We start from the raw sequence: 16,580 nt of genomic DNA, 5'->3' as shown, positions 1-16,580 counted from the left end.
GTCCAATATGAACCAACAAAGAGTAGGGGTCCACTGTGCACTTGGTCGGGTCCCTATTTTTGTTGCGGTTACATTATTTTTAGTCATCTGACGTAGTCGGATGCAGCTCTGTAGAATGCATGATGTCGTGCCGTCAACAGTTGGCACAAATCTGAACGCCTCAAAGTACGGTCGATATTCGGGACGTGGGAGGGGGGGGGGGTTAATCGAAAACGAGTTGGGATGTCGAAAGCTGGGGGGTCAAAGGCTCAAGAGTGGTAAAAGAAGGGGGAACATTCCTCTTAACTTAAGGTATTTAGGGAGGAAATGCAGAATTGCGGGCACAAATTGAAACGGCTGTGATAGGTCAAAGGCGGTTATAGCATCATCGGTAGGAAAGCCGATCACTGTGCCGAAATTGCGAGGTCACAAGGTCAAAGGTCAATGGGCACCAGGGCAGTATTTGAGCAATTTTTCTGAGGACATGGTCTGGACGGAGCGATTGACATTTTTTGTTTCAGCTGGGGATACTACAATTTTTAGGGCTATTTTGAAAGGCCATTGAATGGCTTTCACTGATGGGCGAGAGTAAAGTGTCTTGATAAACTTTTGGCCCTCAAGAGGAGGGTTAAACAGGGATTTGCTTGACTGTACCAAAGGAATGAACTGTGCTTTTGATGGTATTGTGTGATCGTGGAAGACTTAAATTTCACAGTGAAATTCTGCATGCCCAAAACTTACTTGGCAAACGTTTACGCGTCTTAAATCATATATTATGAACTTGATTCTCTATATGAGATTCTGTACTTGGGAATCAATTGTCAATAGCAATTGTGTCAAACGTCTGTTTTTGATATTAAGGCAACTATACAATTGTACTACCTCGCAGACGTGGGTGGCTGATACTGATAGCATGGCTGGATAGTATCACAGCATGGCTAAAACGATAGGACTGGTAACTCGCTCCCCCTCGATTCTTGCCCATTGGGGTAACTAAGCCGAGAGGTGGGACGGGTCACAGTCTACGTAATAAGATGCAGTATGACACGCCATTCTATCGCTAATCAGGTGAGAAGAAATGTACCCGCAGGATAGGTCAAATGATTAATTTGACGCTCAAAAGGTCGCAGAATATACTTTCTAACTGTCAGTTTAGTATCAATTTTGAGATAAGTAGATTGCAGAATTTGATCGTAAAAAACTAACAATGAAAAAATTTGCAGTTTTGGTACTGTCCTTGGCATGGCTTCTCCGTCGGACGTTACAGTAGTGTGCAATGTGGGATATGGTGGAGCATGCTGCTTGCAGAGCCGATAGGTTGACTGCTCAGTCGAAATGTGGTTGATCTCCCGACATTGATTAATCTGTACGTTACGTGCGTCTACCTTACTCGTGCCGCATCTTCGTGCGAAACGTTTGACGCCGCGCGGCGAATCAGAAATGTTACATTTCAATCGATAGTAAACTGATACAGTAGGTGCGGTGGGGGTGTAATTTGTTTATAAACAATTAGTCTGAACTGGATCTCTCTCCTCTCTCTCTCCTCTCGCTCCTCTCTCTCTCTTCTCTCTACTCTCTCTCTCTCTCTCTCTTCTCTCTGCCTCTCTCTCTCTTTCTTCTCTTCTCTCTCTATCTCTCTCTCTCCCTTCTGCTCGCTCTCTCTCTGCCAATAAAAAGCGTTTGCTGAAATGTATGTTACGCACTGGCGTATCTGCTATTATGCGCCTAACAAAGCGGTTGTCACTTGCCACGAGCTGAATGTTACCGTTTATACGTGACATCAGACTCAAGATGAGCCCGAGTCCTCTGCGGCACGTGTTGTATCTATATAATAGTAGTCGATGCTCAAATCACACTACCACAGTACACTGGCACTGCACTGGCACCGCTCAGGCGCACTCTCGCAGAACGGACTTGGAGCATTCGGCATACAGTCAGTGTCACGACACGACGCCGACTGCACATTTCACAACTAATATATGCCACATTTAACTCATATGGTGTAATGTGTGCGAGCCGTGATGTGGTGGTGATGTAGGCTGAGTGAATTGCTCAAGTGACTACGTGGTCACATAGGGTCCACCACCAGCCACCCATTTCAATAATGCGTATATTATATTATGTCTTTATATATATAGTATATATATTATATCTATATACTCAAATATGGCTCATGATAAATAATCAGATTATTCTATCTCTATTATTATTGTATAATTTAGCTCTATTGTTATTCACTCCTTAGATAAAATAATGTAACCAACAAAGAGTAGGTGACCTACTTCTTGTGGTTAATTATTGTATCTATTCCTCCTAGTGCATAATTATATATATATAGTATCTATATACTATATTGCTTATATGAGTCGAAATATCTAATATGCGTATTATAGCCCGTTTTATTCCCCTGGGCGAATTTATATATTATTCGCTCATGGAATTGTCTGGGAATTTTCTGTCATTACACATTAGATCCATAGAGAAACAGCATGCACACGTTTGAGTTTGCTCTCTCCCTACCACTATTTCTAGTAATTATAGGATGAAGTTTCAGAGAAGGAGAGCCAGTGTTGCAGAGTGAGTTTTGCTCATGTCATGACACCTTTTAAGAACTATTATATTAACTGCACAGAGGAACCGAATGTCAAAATACGTTTGAAAACATCAGTTGATTGATTGATTATAAAAATAGCAAGTTTACTCTTTTGACTAACACAGACACATCTGGGTTGGTTCCGAAAATAAATTAGCTTGAAACAAAACACCACTTTGTCTTCAAACAGTAAGCGTGCCGCAACGTCTAAACATGCGAACCAAGCTGTCTACCTCGTGAAAAAACCAAATTTTTGTATGTTTTCTAGTTCGGAAGTTGAAATTACATGTTTGGATTATGAATTAACTGATGTTACATACAGTTGAGTTGGGAAGTTTGAATAGAATAGAATTTCATTTTTTTTCAACATCGTGTTACAAAATTACTCATTAGCATATTTTGACTCATATTTATTATATATATATTATATATGCTGCACAGAGGAGCGATGGTAGACAGGAAGGGGAGATAGATTAATTTATTAGATGTTATGAGAATGCAGAGAAGCAGGGCCAATATTGTTGTCTATGAGTTTGTATCGAGTTGATTATGTGCATAATCAACTCGAGTACACGCATCATGAGCATTAAAACTTGTTTATCGAAATGTAATTCGTTAGTTTATTTACCATTATTTTATTATAATGGCCCCAGGGTCTGTGTTATTGAAGCTGAGCTTCGTGCAACGATATTTGCACGGTGGCGTGTGAGTCAGTTAGCATTTTTGCAGACTGGGTCGAACCCAGTGACATTTCGTATGATTTCTAATTCCATGATACATATCTATATTCATGCATGCATTAAGGCTACTTTCGAAGCACTGCAATACTTATATTTTTATGTTATGTTGTGATTTAGATTAATACCTTGTGGGTGACTACCTTTGCTTATCAATATTTTATTGCCTCATTGGGGGGTTGACACAGGTAACTTGACAAAGTCTTAAAGCTGGCACTAGTCTCATTATGTCATTGGTTATATTATCTATTGTCTATGACTTCTGCCAGAAGCGCCACATTGTTTGTAAGGTGATATCTTTGTAGACAGGGTTATTTATTCGGATTAAGAGAACCAGATGGGACGCAAATGATGATAAATTGCATTCTCAAATTCGGATGAGGTTCTCTTTTTGAATTGTCTGTGTATGTTTGCTGCTAAACTGGTTGGTGTGGATATTGCCCGGTCTGTGGTACGACTTCCTGATGACACATCATGTATCCTTTGCGTTTGCTGTAATCGTGAATAATGTAGTCACTGTAAACTTACAGCTTTTGAAACATAATAAAGACTTAATGTATATATATATACTCATTTTCTGTATTTACATATCAGTGTGTAAATGCAAAGTGAATGTGGTGATATCCTCAGAATGGTAGCGGGCAACTCGGCAATCTCTGCTGTAGTAGTAGATGGTAGATATAGCCCAGTTTATACGTTTCATGTTTGATATTTGCATAGCCAAATAAAAACATACTTGCTTAAACTGGAACCAAGAGCATAACCATTTTGAATACACGGTGGCTTACTGTTGCCCGACTTTGATTTTGCTACCGTGTTATATTAACCGTCGTGTTTTTACTCTTGTGGCATACCTGTTATGCATTTTGTTATTCCTTGGTTATTAATTTGTGACTATATTATACCATGGTCCAATCAACAGTGAACAACACGCCGCCGAATTAGATGTATATGAATGAAACGGGTTGGCTTGTGACTGGAGTCTTTTTCGTTCTCTACGGCTTGTATTGGATTGCTGTGAGAGGAACCAACAAGGAGTTTTCACACGTTGGACACCATGCTACCACCTCTATTACATAAGTATTGCAGCTGTTGTTAGGGTGTTACTTATGGCGATTGTTAGTATTTGTGACAGTTTAAACGCTAAAGTCGAGTCTAATTGTTTATTTATGTAGTTCCAGGAGTATCATTGAGACTTGAAACAAATTCAAACATTCTGAAGTTGTTCACTGGAGGTGAGCTGACATAAGTGTTAAATTAAAAGTAATATTCAGCCTGAGAATAGAATATAAGAAGCATATGAGAAGGCGGGATGAAGAGGGACGGAGGCTGCTGTTGTAAATCAGTTGTAACAACGCAATTTCCCACAGCTACGGTTACCCTAGACTTGGTAGGAGGATCGTGTACGTATTTAGGAGATGTTACAGGGTGCGAAATTTAACGGGAGTCAGGAGTCAAATACTCCCTGATTTCTGTCGGACTCCCTCATTTGATATATGCCAGCGAGTCCGTGTGACTCCCTGAATTCTGCCTTCAACTGTTCGTTCCAGAGCAAGCCTCGCCGATTACCATATTTTTCAGTAACAAGTCAAAGAAATTTGGCAGACGTGCAACGTATGAATCTTAAAATAGCGCAATGTGTTAGTGATTATATTGTAGACACGGTTATGCACATTATCTTTTATTTTGAACTTCAGATGCGGATCCCTCTTGATGCTGGCGGATCCCTCCTTTGAAGGGAGTAGGGAGTCCGTTGGACTCCCAGTGTTCAAAGTTAATGTTCTAGCCTGGATGTAGTACTTTAAATTTAATCTATATTGTTTATGTGACTGAATTAGTCATGAGTAAAACCTTTCTTGCTTTGGCAGCAAGCGGTTCTGGCATGGAGATGATTAGATGATTTGAATAGTGGGGAAGATTATGTATGCCTACTGCAAAGTTGGAGGTTCACATAAAACATTGAATAATTTGTGTATAACAGGGTATGTTTCAGTCTGTTTCGTCATTAGTTGATTCAAGGATTGTGTACAAAAGGTATATTATATTGTTGTGGCGAATTAAGGTGCGAATTAACGGGAGTCAGGGTCAAATACTCCTGATTTACTGTCGGACTCCTGATTTGACATTATGCAGAGAGTCCGTGTGACGCCCTTGGAATTCTGCATATAACTTAGTTCGTTCGGAGCACAGGCCCTCGCGAATTACTGTATTTTTTCGCTAATGTCAAAGCAATTTGGCAGTATGCAACTGCTGAATTTAAAATAAAGCACATGCGTTAAATTAATTGTTAATATCTTTATTTTGAACCTCGCTGCGGCTCCCCTATTTTGTGCGGAGTCCTATTTTGGCTTGCGGATCCTCTTTTTGGGTAGGGAGTTCGTGGACTCTCTTTTCAAAAGTCAATTTTACCCTGAAATTAACAGTAGGAGATCTGAGATACGCTAAAATACTGTGCAGATTGAGAAGACTATGATGTGATATAGCCTAAATTTTGAAGCGCAGCCACATCAAAGTTCTGCTTTGAAATGTTATTACAAAATTAAAAGTTATGACGTTCATAGGATAAATAGTTACCACTATCCCGTTCGCAAAATTTTAACATATATTTGTATACGGTGCTTCCCCCCCCCATTACTTATGACGTCCTTGACATGTGGGTTACCGCTTACAAAAAGTGCATAAATACTTTAAATTAGTGTAAAAAACAATCGAAAGTGGTAAAAATTATGATACTAGTTTCTTTACATAGGGCTGCTCGGCTATTTTAAGCCTCATGTACTGTTGTTGTTTATTTTATTGTACATAATTGTCGTTGTATGTTATTATGTGAGTTGCAGCAGTGGTGTTGGTGTCGACTGTCGATTTTGTTATTGTTCTTGTTCGTTGTTGATCTGTGTTGTTGATGCTGCTGACTGTCGTTGGTGTTGTTGTTGTTGTTGCTGCTGCTTTAGCGAAAAAGTTGTTTGTTTAATGTAAGTGTAGAATGTTTGATTTGATCCATGTTTGGCTGTTACACGCAAGGAGAGGTGAACATTGCCGCAAGGGTACCTGCGACCGCCATATCGAGATGTCACAAATTATTCACGTAGTGATCAACTGCTCTCTTTCTTGTTGTGAGGTGAAATATGTACTATCTATATTTATATAACTTCTTTTGACTATTTTAAAAAACTTTCAATAGCAGAGTACCCTTAAAGTTACATTATTGTAGGTGACTACGGTATACTCCGATTTATAAGAGTTCACCTCTGCCTTTCTGAGGTCACAGGTAACACCCAGTTCGTAGTAACACTTACACACTACAGAAAAGTGGTAATATACAAATTTACAACTTACAGTCTATATTAATTAAGCATAATTTTGTAAACTGCCTGTGATTTGTTTACGATGAGAAGCGAAAACGTCACGTGCGTCTAATCTAGGACAATAACAAATAACAATGACAGTGCACTACAAACCAGTTCGTGGGGTCTTTGTCGCTGACAACGGCCTTCCATGCTGCAAGCAATGAATCCTTATGCTTAACTAAGTCTACAGCCATTATACGTGATAAGTAAGTAGCAAAAAACTGATGATAACCACAAACGATCGTCTATATCCGCACTTTGATCCGCACTACGCGAAAGGCGTTTCACCTGATGCTCATTTATGATATGCATTATAGGGGGCGCTACGAATAGGCACAATTTATTACGAAGTTACGAACAGCGGAGGTGGTGAATGTATGTGTTGTGGATTTTGGTATTTGGTCGAGTTTTAAAATCCGTAGAAATCGCTACAATCACGTAGGATTAGCGCATTAAACTCTGAAGTACACGGTCCATGAAGCATCCACCCACATAAACCTACAATGTATGAAGATGAGGGTAAGCAATAAACTAAGATCTTATATGATTTCTATAGATTTATGGAAAGTAAACAAAGTACAGTTCGTGACTATGTGCCTGTTTCATTTCGTTTTCTGTTTTTGCTTAACGTTTAACATTCAAATATACTAGTGAGACTGTAATTTACGAATTATGCAACTATATCTACCAGCGACCAATGCGGCACGCATGACCTCGGATAAAGGACCATTTGCCTCTAGGAAAGCAATGCTGTCTTCTGATTAGGCCTACATTGCCATTGGCATTGCCCAGGCCAGGCCATGGCATTGCCAATAGTCAATACTATTAGTACTAGTACTAGTAGTATTACTAGTATTAGTAATACTAATAGTAATACTGCGATTTACAGTACAAATTCAGACTCATTGCAATTTGCATTTATAATTTCCGTAATATCATGAATTATAGTTTTGTTTTATGTAACTATAGCATGATAATGTATTAATGATATAATTGGTAATTTTGTCCAAACGCAACGCCTTTCACGACACCTGCTTTCTGTGCAAAAACGTCTGCAGTTCCATACAGAAAGGTCACGTACAGGGAGGGAAAAAGGATGGCATTTGGTTTGAACTGTAACAATACGTGTATTCACAGTTAAAACGATGTCGGTATCGGTAGGTGATAATGATTTTTGTACTGGGATCAACTAAGTAGGAATGAGCTAATATATTCTTTTCACCTGTTACTACAGAAGTCGCCTACACGGCCGAGGATGAGGACGACATCACGCCGGACCTGTGGCAAGAGGCGTGCTGGATCGTTATCTCATCCTATTTTGACGAGAAGGGTCTTGTCCGACAGCAGCTGGACTCGTTCGACGAGTTTATCCAGATGTCTGTTCAGCGGATTGTGGAGGACGCACCGCAGATCGATCTTCAAGCAGAAGCTCAGCATCAGTCCGGCGAGATAGAAATACCGGTATGCACGCCATGCTGGCTCCCACGTACATTGGAACCGTGCAAAGTGTTGTTATGCTATACCTCCTGACTCCTGAGAGATCATCTCTGGGAAGATGCCTTGAATACTCCATTGTTAATTCTCCTCTGTTTTACCTGAATTATTCTCGCTACTGCATATGGAGGGACAGTGATTTTCCAGTTCAAAAAATTGCCTTTTCCGTTTGGGAAAAATTCCAAAGTAAAGAAAAAATGGAAATTCCATTTTGCCATAGCGATTGTACACACCAAAAATGCACCACACTCCTGTGTCATTCCCGATTGCAGCTTTTTCCTCGATTCCGGGAAAGTTTTTCTGTCGCTCCCTCATACCAGCAGTGCTCACCCCTACATATAGAGGGTTCCGCGACTTGCACTAAAAATAGCAATATTACCTACAATCCCATGCCGCCGGCCATACTGGTAGTCAGAATTGCGAACACGTGTTACCGATATGCGCAATCTAGCGATTTTACATCAATAGATTGTACACACGATAGTGTTATTATAGTAATCTATATTAGCAGTAAGTGGATCCCGGTTTTGCAGACAGGTTTACCAGTGCATGTTATAGCTTTCAAATGCAGCGTTTTATAACATCTGGTGTATGCACATTTGCCAACTGTCTGAAGTGTACGTAGTTACTAGTATGGACAAGTACTTTGATTCACTAGACAACGTAGCCAAAGCACGCTATCTCGAGAAAATTGCGTGCATTGGGAATCGACACCTGTACGAGAATGGAGCGAGGTTCACAACTTGTGCCCATCACGTACTTATTTGGATCTCGTGAATTGACGACCTAAAATTCTAGCCGAGACCATTTTATACTCACAAGGACTTTCAGAACCACATGAGCCTGGATGCCTACGATCGACTGTTCTGCAGTTGGGTTAGTGGTGTATCAGTCTACATCTATCATGTGAACAGCGAGAGTCCCATCTACGTTATCCGAGCACGTGTTATGCAGTCCCACTCCCAGTCTCTGATTATACCATCTCTCTATCCATGCATGGGTCACAATGTGAGAATATGGGACAGGCATCATGTCAGCACACTGTAATTGTAAAGCCGGGCTTGGTGAATTCTGTTCACATGTTGCCTCGGTGCTATTTTATGTAGAGTATGCTGCACGTGCAAGAGAAAAAATCATCACCCCCACTCAAACAGCTGCCTACTGGATGCCGGCGCTATATCATATATGTATATAAGTGTAAATGTGTACCGGCGTGCGCTGTGCATGCGGTGTACCGGTGTGTTGCAGAGGAGCATTTGACCGGCATTTACAGGTAATTATCGGCAATACTAGGCGAAAGAGAGTAGAGAAACGTTAAGACTGGTAGTAAATACATTTCGTGTTTATTCAGCATTGCTTTTTTATTGAAAATGCTCCAAGCGTCTGTGGTCCGCCTGGTCTCTCGTCACTACCTTGTGTTGTGATTACGCTAGGCAGCCTAAAAAAGCTGTGTGGCTTTCTCTGATACCGATTGCTGCAGTTGACAACACTGCAGGAGAGCGGCGTTGCATTGATGGATTTGCTTAATAGGCGAATAAAATGAGCAGAGGTGCGTTGCTCAATGTACTTGTACCATGCCTTCAGGAATTGGTTTCGGGAACCGTCATGGCTGGCGGCATTGCATTGTGGGTAATTTGAAAATTTGGGGAGCCCTCTATACAACAATAAGCATGCCCACGTGACTAAAAATCAGTGCATTCGCCCCCCCCTCCCCCCTCCGTACTTCAATCAATGCCGCCCCAGCCAGCAAGCACGAGCCACGATGTGCACAGCTACGGACGTGGGTAACAGGGGTGTCGCGGGCTGCTTTTTTTCGTTTTTTTTTTGGCGTGAGAATGCGTAGAGCATGCGGGAGTGCGGGAGAATGGGTCCAGCAGATGCGTGGGTCTCCCGCGAAATGCGTGAGATTTGGTAGGTCTGCTAACAGAGTAATATTTAAACTAAAAGGTGACTTTATTTTCAGGGTGCCTCAAATGCAGTCTAACACATTCAAATTTTTAAAATTTTGCTGGGGGAGACCCCCAGAACCCCCCTCTTCCTCTCTCCCCTGCGTCTGCCTGCAGAATCCACATTCGTGCCTACTGCATGCCTTTGAATTCATCGTGCATTTTTTCCTCAAACTTGCCATTACCACCGTTGTCTAATTTTCCCTCAGAAGAAACCCTGCTATGCAATATATTTTGTATCGTATTGTATTCATATACCGAGTCAAGTGGTCATAATTTACAAATTTCTTGAAAGTAGTTATCGTAACAGGTATCAGTGTAAGTACGTGTGGAATATCTAAAAATCATGTTTTAGTTCTTGTGCATAGTTACTGAAGTCTATACTGTCATGATATAATTTGTTTGGATTACCTCTGTTTTAGCCCCGGTATCTCCTGAAGTTTGAACAGATCTACTTGTCAAAGCCTACTCACTGGGAAAAGGATGGTGCACCAAGTCCTATGATGCCCAATGAAGCCAGACTTAGAAACCTGACGTATGTGAATTGTGGGGAAAAATTTATTTTTGAATAAAGTAAAATAAAAACTATACCAGGAAAGCAATTGGTGATAGAACGTGATTTATGTATATACTTCATTGTACTAGTGAATTGTTGTGAGTCGTGACTACTTAGTTACAATATTTGGTGATTATAATTTATAGGTATTCGTTGTTTAAGGGCAGAATAAGGAGTATTATTAGTGAATTTCACAATAATAATGTAATACACATTTTCTGTCTTATATAAATACGTAACCTTATTGTAAAATCAAATATTTATTGTTTCTGAATACACACTTACTTTAATACACACTAGAACTAGAAATAGTCAATGATTAATTTATACAGCCTTGATATCTCGAACTACTTTATGGGTTGTTTGTAGGTACTCTGCCCCACTCTATGTCGACATCAAGAAGACGGTGGTGAAAGAAGGTGAGGATCCAGTCGAGACACTGCACCAGAAGACATTCATTGGCAAGATCCCGATCATGCTTCGCTCTACGTACTGCCTGTTAAACGGACAGACGGATCGTGATCTGACAGAGTTGAACGAGTGTCCGCTAGACCCCGGCGGCTATTTCATCATCAACGGCTCGGAGAAGGTACGTGGCTGGCCAAGTTCTAACTCTGTTGTATGCTGATGTTTAGAGGTCGGGTAAGATATAAAACGTAGTTGAAACTTTAAAGAAATGTACAGGTAGACAGACGTACATATAGGCATACAGGCTTTAGTCAAAGTATAATACATAATAGAGATGGAGAACAAGAGGAAGAAGGGGACTAGATTAGATGGGGAAACATAAGGAGAGAGGGTGAAGGCAACTTGGTGGGAAATTTAATAAAATTCTTGAACAACAAAATGTTACTGGTACAGCTTAATTAATGTATATTTGAATGCTTGTAGGTGTTGATTGCCCAGGAGAAGATGGCTACAAACACAGTGTATGTGTTTCAAATGAAAGAGCACAAATACGCGTACAAAACTGAAATCAGGTCTTGTCTTGAGCACTCGTCACGTCCCACCAGCACACTGTGGGTGAACATGCTGGCTAGAGGAGGTGGAGTAAGTATTGCTCTAACGTTTAATATGTTATCAGGAGTAATGTAAGGGTGACACACTAAAATGAGAAGAATCATACATTTACCCGTTTACAGACATTGTTGCCCAAGTGTATACTATAATTTTTAATATTTTTATTATGTATAATATGATTTCCTACTAAAAAACTACTAAATACTTTGAGCGAGTGCGTGCTTGCGTATGGTCGGTCGTTCATGTGTGCACGAGTGTGCGCGTGTGTGTAATATATATGTCTGCATTGTTCTACGCTGTAGGGTGCTAAGAAGAGTGCGATTGGTCAGCGTATCATTGGCATCTTGCCGTACATCAAGCAGGAGATTCCCATCATCATAGTGTTCCGAGCCTTGGGCTTCGTGGCTGACAGAGACATTCTTGAGCACATCATTTATGACTTTGACGATCCTGAGATGATGGAGATGGTACGGCAACAGTTGTGAGGAATGCGCGCAGTGTTCGACAATATCGGTGTGAAACTGCATGTGTATGAAATTTACGAGCGAGCATTATAACGTTAACGTTATGTTTTTACTTTAGTCTTGTTTTAAAAACGTCTCATTTTCCATTTCGTCAGATGAGTACTGCTTATTTGTCAGTGGTTTGACAGTTCATACATGTCATGCTTCAAATGCCCTGTTAACATATTGCTGGATGCTCATTGTTGTAATTCTGCTTAAAAATTGAGTTAGAGAGATCACGTGTAAGACGTATAGCCCATGTAGTGAGATAGATAAATTCATCGTGCCTCTTGCGTATGTAGGTCAAGCCGTCGTTAGACGAAGCTTTCGTCATCCAAGAGCAAAATGTTGCGCTCAACTTCATCGGCGCCAGAGGAGCGCGACCTGGTGTCACAAAGGAGAAGCGCATCAAATATGCGAAGGAAATCTTGCAGAAGGAAATGCTACCGCACGTTGGTGTCAGCGACTTCTGTGAGACAAAGAAGGCATACTTCCTCGGGTATATATCAAAATTGTTTGTTATTCTCAACGATGTTTGTATGTATGAGCTTGTGGCTACATTGCCCAGTTCAATATTTAGACAAATAGGTAAAATAGACTCGGAATGTAGGTGTTGATGTTAAATGAAGGTTAGGTGTTCCGTCATGTACTTGGATGGTCAAATATGTAAAAGATCGATAAAATATATTTAAAAAATGCCATGACACGTTTCCCAGCTTGTATGTATTGGAATGTATTTGTTAAACTTTGCATGTTTGTGCATATATATGTATGTGTATGTTGTTTTTGTGTGATGCGTTTTGAATGGGTTTGGTTCTCCTCTGCATTAATCATTACTTATTTGGTGTACATTTATTTTCTATGCAGCTACATGGTGCACAGACTTCTGCTGGCAGCACTAGGTCGAAGAGAGATCGACGATCGTGATCACCTTGGCAACAAGCGTCTGGATCTGGCCGGTCCTCTTATGGCATTCCTGTTTCGGGGGTATGTTATCATCAGCTTGAAATAGCTCAATTTATTTGGATATCTAGCTATATGATCTATATATGTGACCCATCACATCGAAACAGGTCTTAAGTTGCATTTTGGCTGATATGAGTTATGCACGTTTTCAGATTCCTGACTCCATAAGCTTTATTTTGATACCTTATTCATCTCTGTAGCATGTTTAGTTAGAACTGGAGATATAGCCGGATTTGTCCGAACAAATTGGAAGATTTCTGAGGAGTAGAATTTGAGAAAAATGAGTTGACAAAATCTCAAAATTGGGGGAAAAAATCAGTCACTCTACTACATCATGCATGGCTCAATACTTGGCTGTGCGACTTAAGACCTGGTTTGATGTGACAGGTCACATATTAAAAATGAAGTGATGAGCAGTGATCGGCCCTATGCGCCACCAGGCGCGAAGCGGATAGGTAACAAGTAACAGATGAGCAGTGAATGTGGAATAGCACTTCTCTCACATGCATTTTTTTTTATTTCTTGCATCATATACTGTATACGCTGTATATTTCACAGTGGTTTAATTTTCGGTAATTTCGCGAACGCGTCCCCGACCACGAAAATAGCAACACGAGAATAATTAATACCGAATAATAACGAATTATCCATAATTCACCGACCACGAAATTAACCGCACGCGGAATTGTCCGTCAGGTCTGAAGTCGCGAAAATATCTGTACGCGAAAAATATGGCGTATACAGTATTCTACAGAAGTATAAGGGCTACGTGTTTTGTCCCTGTGAACTGATGTCCTACACATCCACGCCGTCAGGACTAAATATTTCACTTGTAATTTAGGCTGTTCAAAAATCTGATGAAGGAGGTGCGAATATATGCTCAGAAGTTCATCGACAGAGGAAAAGACTTCAACCTGGAGCTGGCCATCAAGACTCGCATCATCACCGACGGACTCAAGTACTCGCTGGCGACGGGTAATTGGGGAGACCAGAAGAAAGCTCACCAGGCTCGAGCTGGCGTGTCCCAGGTGGGCTATGTCTCTAATGCTGTAATGACCAAACTAACTGCTCTTCTTTATTTCATCTAATACAAAAGTAATGGCATGTCTTAGGTGAGCGAGTTAGAGAGTGAGATCTGGAGATGCATTGTTCTTAAAAGTTTGTCAATCTGAGTAAAATTCGAGTTTAAAGAGTGAGATCTGGAGATGCATTGTTCTTAAAAGTTTGTCAATCGGAGTAAAATTCGAGTTTAAAGAGTGAGATCTGGAGATGCATTGTTCTTAAAAGTTTGTCAATCTGAGTAAAATTCATGTTTAAAGAGTGAGATCTGGAGATGCATTGTTCCGCAGCGGTTCTCAGTTCACTGTGGCTGATGCTGTCTCCATGACAGTGACCCTGTTTCCGACCTCCTTACCCTGCAGTCTCCGCCCAGGGTCAGGCCAGTAAGAGCGGGTACATTCCTGACACGAGATACAAAAATGATTAGGATCGTAGATGGATGACGTGTATTACTGCCAAGAGATGGAACTTCGCAACAGTATGCCACGTGGTCGAACAACGGCATCGTGCGTGATTCGACGGTGGAGTCGCGTGATGTTCTGACGGTCTGTTGTTGTCGTTTGCAGGTGTTGAATCGACTCACGTTCGTATCAACGCTCTCTCACCTGCGTCGGTGTAACTCTCCCGTCGGACGTGACGGCAAGCTGGCAAAGCCCAGGCAGCTGCACAACTCGCAGTGGGGCATGGTCTGCCCAGCTGAAACACCCGAGGTAAGGAAAAGCGAGCTTGCAATGGTCCCCAGTGGATGTATCGAGCTGCAGGGAGCATATGACACCCACACATAGTGGTGTTATTGGGAACGAGTATGTGGCGGTGTTGAGATTTAGGGAGCATGTGACACCCACACGGTAGTGGTGTTGGGAACGAGTATGTGGAGGTGTGCTTGGCAGAATGTAAGGTCGTGGAGAGATTGCACGGGGACCCCTGCTATAACTATCATAGAATGTTATTAAGAGCTAATAATACATGGAGTGTATAACGGGAAAACGAGGAAATGGTGTTATTTTACGGCAAAATTAATCAATTTCAAATGCAAGTCTAGAATGAATTGATAGTACAGGTACACCACCGATTTGCCGGAACCCTTGGTTCCAAGGCCTTTCTGGATCATCCGTTTTTCCGGACCAAAAGAGGTCACATAATAATTCAACAATACACCTCTGAGCAACTAAATACCTCACATCATGTCTCCCATCATCTCTAAAGCACCATGCACTGCTAGAAATGTACACACAAATAGTAAATGTAAATTTATGTAAACCACCACTGACACTTGCACCTGCCTTAGACGCCATAGCTAGGGTAAAATTTGAGCAAAACAAGGTGGTGGCCACCCGGTGCATTTTATCCGGACTAAAACAGGTTCCGGACTATCAGTGTCCGGAAAATACCTGTACCTGTACCTGTACCTGTATGATGTATTGCATTAAACAGAATTCTCTCCTCTCTAAATCGAGTCTAACGGCTTGTCTCTACAACAATCTAATATGAAAATCGTGAAATGTGTCGGATCAGCTTGTGCATCAATTATTGTACTGTAGGTAGGAATAAATGTTCCAAAGTCATCTTAATCTTTCCAAGCTTATCAATTGGAGTAAACTTTTAGTTGAGTTAAAGAGTGAGATCTGGAGATGCATTGTTCCGCAGCGGTTCTCAGTTCACTGTGGCTGATGCTGTCTCCATGACAGTGACCCTGTTTCCGACCTCCTTACCCTGCAGTCTCCGCCCAGGGTCAGGCCAGTAAGAGCGGGTACATTCAATCCTATGCTTGACAAAGATTACTGATGATAGCCACACACAACAGGTGGTTTACCTCATGAGAATTGTACTGGCGCAGAAAGCTTAGATGGCGGGTGGCTAACATCAGTGGATGCTCTCGTTGCAGGGTCACGCCGTAGGATTGGTGAAGAATCTCGCACTGATGGCGTACATCTCGGTCGGATCTCAACCTTCGCCCATCCTGGAGTTCCTCGAGGAGTGGAGCATGGAAAACCTGGAGGAGATAGCACCGTCAGCCATATCAGAGTAAGGGGGCGAGCATGTTAGCACAGCACAGACATTACCTCGTTAATTTTAATCCCATTCCTTTTGCTTTAATTATACTGTTTTATTACTATTATTATATTAATTACTATAATTGCTTTAATTTCACTATTTGCTTTAATTACATATGAACGTTGTGCTCTTGCCCTAACTTATGTTGCATTTCGATGCGTGAGAACTGTTATACGTTATGAACTGTTCTTGTGTTTGTTGCTGCAGTGCGACAAAGATCTTTGTGAACGGCTGCTGGGTGGGCATCCATCGTGATCCCGAGCAGCTAATGAACACCCTCAAGAAGCTGCGACGACAAATGGACATCATCGTGTCTGAAGTAAGC

General features: G+C 41.3%; 2 protein-coding genes across 2 annotated transcripts in view; one reads left to right on the top strand and one right to left on the bottom strand.

The window, feature by feature from the left end:
• The window catches only part of LOC106815124 (drebrin-like protein B), a 54,885-nt gene extending 47,926 nt beyond the window's left edge, over positions 1-6,959 (bottom strand). Inside the window, exon 1 of the mRNA XM_014819553.1 lies at positions 6,768-6,959. Within this exon, the coding sequence (XP_014675039.1) occupies positions 6,768-6,850 (83 nt within the window). The 5' untranslated portion in view covers positions 6,851-6,959. The remainder of the gene's footprint in view (positions 1-6,767) is intronic.
• Positions 6,960-7,012: 53 nt separating this feature from the next.
• Positions 7,013-16,580, top strand: part of LOC106815120 (DNA-directed RNA polymerase II subunit RPB2) — a 24,816-nt gene continuing 15,248 nt past the window's right edge. Inside the window, exons 1-12 of the mRNA XM_014819550.1 lie at positions 7,013-7,175; positions 7,891-8,117; positions 10,519-10,631; positions 11,022-11,241; positions 11,544-11,702; positions 11,975-12,139; positions 12,478-12,674; positions 13,043-13,162; positions 13,983-14,169; positions 14,767-14,910; positions 16,086-16,225; positions 16,463-16,574. Of these exons, the coding sequence (XP_014675036.1) occupies positions 7,160-7,175; positions 7,891-8,117; positions 10,519-10,631; positions 11,022-11,241; positions 11,544-11,702; positions 11,975-12,139; positions 12,478-12,674; positions 13,043-13,162; positions 13,983-14,169; positions 14,767-14,910; positions 16,086-16,225; positions 16,463-16,574 (1,800 nt within the window). The 5' untranslated portion in view covers positions 7,013-7,159. The remainder of the gene's footprint in view (positions 7,176-7,890; positions 8,118-10,518; positions 10,632-11,021; positions 11,242-11,543; positions 11,703-11,974; positions 12,140-12,477; positions 12,675-13,042; positions 13,163-13,982; positions 14,170-14,766; positions 14,911-16,085; positions 16,226-16,462; positions 16,575-16,580) is intronic.

This window comes from Priapulus caudatus, unplaced genomic scaffold (assembly GCF_000485595.1).
Source record: "Priapulus caudatus unplaced genomic scaffold, Priapulus_caudatus-5.0.1 Scaffold1046, whole genome shotgun sequence".
Taxonomy (NCBI): Eukaryota; Metazoa; Priapulida; class Priapulimorpha; order Priapulimorphida; family Priapulidae; genus Priapulus; species Priapulus caudatus.
The sequence above is the reverse complement of the archived record's forward strand: the minus strand, read 5'-3'. Positions and strand labels throughout refer to the sequence as shown.